General features: G+C 42.1%; 1 protein-coding gene across 1 annotated transcript in view; it reads left to right on the plus strand.

Annotated features, from left to right (window-relative positions):
• KNDC1 (kinase non-catalytic C-lobe domain containing 1) overlaps positions 1 to 4641 on the plus strand; it is a 387543-nt gene extending 382902 nt beyond the window's left edge. The window contains exon 32 of the mRNA XM_063963294.1: positions 1675 to 4641. Coding sequence (XP_063819364.1) covers positions 1675 to 1906 — 232 coding nt within the window. The 3' untranslated portion in view covers positions 1907 to 4641. The remainder of the gene's footprint in view (positions 1 to 1674) is intronic.
• The last annotated feature ends 1602 nt before the right edge of the window (positions 4642 to 6243 follow it).

A 6243-nucleotide genomic window follows, 5' to 3' on the forward strand; every position in this document is an offset into this window, starting at 1 on the left:
TGTGCTATATTGTGAATTTCGGCTCATATCGTGTGCTATAATGTGAATTTCAGCTCATACCGTGTGGTATAATGTGAATTTCAGCTCATACCGTGGGCTATAATGTGAATTTCAGCTCATACCGTGTGGTATAATGTGAATTTCAGCTCATACCGTGTGGTATAATGTGAATTTCAGCTCATACCGTGTGCTATAATGTGAAAGGGGCGCAACAGTTCTAGATAGTATAAGGGGTCCTACTATTGTGATGTATAAGGGTTATATGGGGTGGTAAACTACACTGAAGGGCACACCCCCTTTTGAGTGGCCACACCCCCTTTTCTGGAGAATTTTCACCTTCACTTTTTCATACCCCCACTTCAAAATTTCCACTTCGTCCACTGTGTGTGTATGGGGGGGGCGGCGGCAGAGTGGTGACTGGAGGGGACAATGTGTGTGTGGAGGCAGACTGGCCCTTTCCCACCCCATGTGGTTTGTGCCACATTCTTTTATGTATATATATATATATATATACTTTTTTTTTTTTTTTTAAGCAGGGACCTACGGCAATGTGGTGCATTAAAGGGGCATACAGCAGCACTGTCAATGCAGTACTTGCGGGAGGAGGCAATCCAGTCCCTCCTCTCACCTTTTCTTCTCCTCTCTGGTGCTGTTGCCCGACGTCACAATCCAAAAGAAACCAGAAGAGGGGGACCGCTGCTGCCGGTGCTGAAAGGGGGACCCGCCACGGCCTCCGGTTCCTAGTGCCTCTTGTATTGAAGGGACACACACACACACAGTGATGCTTGTAATAGGGGGTACGGGGGACAGAACGAGCTACACAGTGCCATCTGTACCCCCTCTCTCTCTACCTTGGCCCTCTCTCTTAACCCTCTGTCTCGCCTCTCTCTTTTTCTTCTTCTTTCTCTCCGACTGCTAATATATGGTGCTAGGCATGCCCGGTAGGCAGAGCAAGGCACGCCACTCCAGTTGTGCACCCCCTTATAAAATGTGCTGCGCACGCCTATGCATATATATAGATAGATAGATATATACAGATATATACATATCTATCTATATATATATATATATATATATATATATAATAAAGTAACAACCCTTCTTGTATGCTGAATTCTATCCCCCCCACAGACTCTCACACAGACTGGAGAGAGAGACTGAGCGCGGGTGGGACTCGGAGCCGGGAGACCAGCACAGGGCGTCCAGGCGGCCAGGGATGAAGGGAGGGAGGGCGCGCGGTGTGACGTCAGCACGTCCCATCGCGAGGCAGTCACTCACTGTGAGTGACTATGAGGCTGCCGCTGACCGGCGGCGGCGCAACAGGAGGGGATGTAACCGCCGGGCAGCGATTCAAGTGATCCGATCGTTGCTATCTGTGTGCTGCTGTAGTAGCACTGCTACAACAGCAGCACACTGACCGCGATGATCGGATCGCAGGTGTGACGTGCAGGGGGTGCCGAAAATTAGGGTGTGCGCACCAGGCACCCCCCGTGCGCACGCCTATGCTTGCTTATAGTCCAGCTGTCCAGTAGAGTTTATAATATCAAATAAGACCTTTTGAATACAAGTGCCTAGGTGTCCTTTTCTATGTATAAAGCATGTTTATATGTATGGTGACCATTGAAACTTGCCTGTAAATAAAATTTGTTATTTCCCCATGTTTCTGTTCTACAGGAACATTGCAAAAGTCGTAAGTCAGGTTCACGCGTTCCAGGAAATCCCATACTCCTTCACTCCAGATCCAGACTTGCAGTTTTTCCTCCGGCAACGCATTTCTAACTTCAGCGATGCAGATATCTCCGTCTTGGCAGCCGACAACCATGCTAATCTCCATCACGTGAACTCCGAAAAGCATTCTCGTAAGATACAGGAAACATTGCGCAGGATGAAGGCTACGTTTCAGTGAAAGCCATAGACTGCAATGTATCCACACGTTTTGTTTCCCTTCAAAAGAACCAAAGAGTAAATTAAGTTCTACCCAAGGATCTGGGTGATGAATGGGGCATGTAGTGGTTGATTTTTGTCCCTCTAAATCACATTGGCTGCAATATTAGTTTGGAGGGACACAAATATTTACAAAAGGCTCAAGCATTTAAATTCCTTTTGCTCCCGGCCTTTGTAGAAAAATTTTTTTGGGTCCAGTAACCGCGTACCATATTCTGTTTCAATTTGTTCATGTGTAGGTATGGGAACGTAATTCTGCGTCCTTCTATAATATCAAATGAGATCTCCACCCTATTTGGTTTATTTTATGTTACCCAAATTTGAGGAGATGTTTTCCAAAGCGTTCTCAATTTTTCAGTTGGTTTTTACTTAAAAAAAAACAAAAAACAATGGCTTATGCACATTACCTTCTGCCTTCTACCTTCTACCTTCTGCCTTACCTAAAGTTCAAGAGGCAGGGTTATGGCTATCTAACCAAGGAGCGGATATATTAAGCCTGGAGAAGTGATAAAGCAGTGATAAGCGTAAGGTGATAACGCACCAGCCAATCAGCTCCAATATGTAAATTTACAGTTGGGAGCTGACTGGCTGGTGCGTTATCACATTGCACTTATCACTGCTTTATCACTACTCCAGCTATAAAGCTATCACTTCTCTTAATACATCTGTCCCAAGTTTGGGAGGAAGATCAGCTCCAGGCTTGCAGCCTCTTAGTGCCAAATTGGGAGAACAATAGGAAAAGGGGCACTCTGCCTATGTTGAAATTGAAAATGTACATTCATTCAAAAAATGGAAAATAAAGTTTTAGATCCTGGAAAAAAAAGAACCATATAATAACATAAAGCCATGCAATGAAGTACAAATGATGAGGAGGAAGGAACATGTAATAACGCTATTCAGAAAAGTATTGAGGGTACATAAAACAAAAAATTTAAATAAACGTTGGCAACCAAAAAATGTTTTCCTCCAAGTAACATAAATATAGTAAGCATGTAAGAATTCCACATCTGATATAGCATTGAGGTAACCCTCTAGAGCAGGGGTGGCCAAAAAGTGGTCCTCCAGCTGCTGTTGAACTACACACCCCAGCATGCCCTGCAACCTTTTAACATGGCCAAATAGCATAACTGTGGAAGGGCATGTTTGGATGCTGGAGGGCCGCTTATTGGCCACCCCTGCTCTAGGGTATACTGATAGAAATTTAATGTCACAGATGGAAAAACATATGAAAGAGGATTTTAACTCAATCAGATATATTTATTTATTTATATTGACCAACAGCAGAGAAATATCAATATTATAAAGTGGCTGCCACAGTATAAATGACATGGTATATGAGTATCTGGTACGTAATCTGTGCTTTTGCCCATGTAAACACGTAGTTTAATTAAATAAAAAATGACCCTTGATGGAAACACAGCTACACCTGAAAGAAGCAGGTACAGTCAGGGGAAACCCTCATGTATACAGCGCAAGGTCAAATGTCAATGGTGTGTGTCCTATGAGAGTACCCCAAAAAAGTTTATAGAACTGATGGATAGAGATTCATAGTGTACCCCAGAATAGCATGTGCAGGAATGCTGCTTCACACTGTGTATGGGGAAATCCTTTAGGGAACACAGAGTGAACGATTCACATCACAGCACCTGTGGTTACGGAATAAAGATAGTATATAGGTACAAGTGTGGCCTGTTACAAAGGCATTGCAGGTCATATATACCAGATTATGGACACCATAAAACAAAAGTTTACCTGAATGTAAAGGGTGTACCTGATTGAAGTAGTGAAGCTCCAGTCTTAGTTAATTTAGATTGCCGACCGGGGTGGGGGGTGGGGTGAGGAGACCCTCTTTTTCACAGTGGATTTCCATGTCCGAGATGTGCGTTTCACCGCAGCTTTCTCAGTCGGGGACAGGAGGGGGACAGGAGGCAACAAGAGATCCTTTTCCTATTGTACTCCCATTTGGCTCTCATTCATACTCTCAAGGAGCACCTCCACACCAAGGTTTATCCTATTAATCTGCAGCAAGTGGACATTCATATGTTACCTTGGTATATATTTATTTATTTTACCAAGGGATACCAGTGCTCTGTAACTAGCTTCCCTTTTCCCCTACCCTTGGATTTATAGCCTCTTCGTGCTGTCAGAAACTGATACATCGACATGCCAGTAGGGGCTATCCGTCTCTACCAGCCACATTTTCCACTGTGGTTGTTTGAGGTCTATACCCACTGTGATATTAGCAATGTCTCTAAACTGATAGTGGTTTTTCACTGCATACAAAGTATGTATATATGAGCATTCCCCTAGAACTCATTATAAAATTTAGTGAGCGCTGCTTGGAGTGTGGAGATGGACTCAAAGTGAGCAAACACTTGTCAGAAAGCGGGCCAATGTACAGGTCCATCACGTAAATGATATATTTGGAAGCCTGACATCACAGAGTGTTTGTTATGTTTCAGTGCGTATTAAATTAGCTGTTTAAGCCCTGTGTGCATAAGCCTTAGTAAGTGCTTTATTTCCAACTTAAGGCCCCTGAAAATGTATAACCATGATTTGTAAAGCATCTTACATAATTAGCAAACCTGTAATAATCAGTGAGGGTATATGTATCTTAAATTAATGGGTTGAGATCTATTTAACGATACAAATTATAGTAGAGATGTTTATGTATATAAAATACCTCTTTATACTTATTATTTATTGTCTATTTATTTGACTACAGTAAACCTGCAAAGTTTACTTTAATTAAGCAATTAGTGTTTTAATGAACCAATAAAATCTAAAATCCAAGTTGCTTTAATAAAATCATCACTAGTAATAATCACAAATGTATAAGTGCTCATATGCCATGACACTACTTAAGGAATGCAGAAATCAGTTGCTTGTTTAGCTAGAACAGTTCCAGGTGTGAAGGCATGCTATAAGAGTATTGTGACAAATGTATTTTATATTACTTTTCATACATTAATGCAAGTATGCTGGGATTTTAAAGTTCTTAGCATTGAAAAAAAATTAATATTAAACAGTTCTTGTAATGAGTATGGTTTGTGTTTAGAGCGTCATCATTTCTGAATCTCTACATAGACATCTGTTTGTGCCCTATTTCAGCAACTTGTATTTTAGGTTCAGTGGTACCAGTAATGGTTTAACGTACTCCCTCTGAAATCTACCAGTGGCGTTATGTTTCTGGATACGTGCCAGAGTCACAAAGAACTGGTGCCGACTAGGTCAACTAATAATGACGATGCAAATAAGAAATTCCGTTATTGCCACTGCACTGATTACTGTAATATTGCATTGAATATCGGGCTGTACTGGTAGTTATTTTTCTAGGTTTTGTGTCCCTGATGACTGTATTGTTCTGCTCAGACTGCACCGTACAGTATAGATCCTAACTGCTAACCCGCATCTTTTGTGCATGCTCTAGTCATTGGCCAAGAGAGAGAGTAGCTACATGACAGGTCTAGTAACAGCACTGTTTCTCAAGTTCAGTTACAGAAGAACCTCCAACGGGGCATGTTTTCTATATATCCTGTCCGGAGTACAGTTGTACTAATTACTTACTGACGCATAGGCAGTACTTATTATTTCAGCTGTGGGGAGACCAGGAAAACCTTCCCTGTTAGTGGCTCCTGAAAACCAAACATAAGAGGGTCTGCCCTACCTAGCATTTGTGCCAACAGACAGTGGCTGGAAGTTCAAGTGATTCAATGAAATGTGGAATTTGTTGTTTCCTTCATAGTCCACCTTTTTTACTGTCCTATTTCTCTATAATGTAAAAGTAGCAAAACTTGTAGGGATGCAGTTTATTTTTATATAAAGTTGAATTCTGCACAAATATAAGCCTACAAATAACGAAACGCATGCAAGCTACTAGGCATGTGTATGTAGATAGACATCCTGACAAGTGCTGCCTGCCTCTTGTGTTACACAACCCATTGTAAATATTAGTGCTGTTAAAATGACAGAAAGATGACTACGGCTGAAGCAGTAGCAATGTAGCAAGAGATGAGCATTACCGAACAACTGTAAAATGAAAAACAAAAGGCTAGCCGTGCAGTGAGGGCAGCCATGGATTCACTAGACTAGATCAAGCCTGGTCAACCTGTTATAAAACTACACATCCCAGCATGCTGTGTTACAGTTTTAGCATTCACTAATAGCAATTCTGTGGCAGGGCATGCTTGGAACCAGTAGTTTCACAACAGCTGCAGAGCCACAGGTTGGCCAGGCCTATGCTAGATAGTGGAGGATTGGGTGTAACCTTGTGCACCAGCCTTTGACCGAACACAATAT

Source organism: Pseudophryne corroboree, chromosome 3 (genome assembly GCF_028390025.1).
Source record: "Pseudophryne corroboree isolate aPseCor3 chromosome 3, aPseCor3.hap2, whole genome shotgun sequence".
NCBI classification, from domain to species: domain Eukaryota; kingdom Metazoa; phylum Chordata; class Amphibia; order Anura; family Myobatrachidae; genus Pseudophryne; species Pseudophryne corroboree.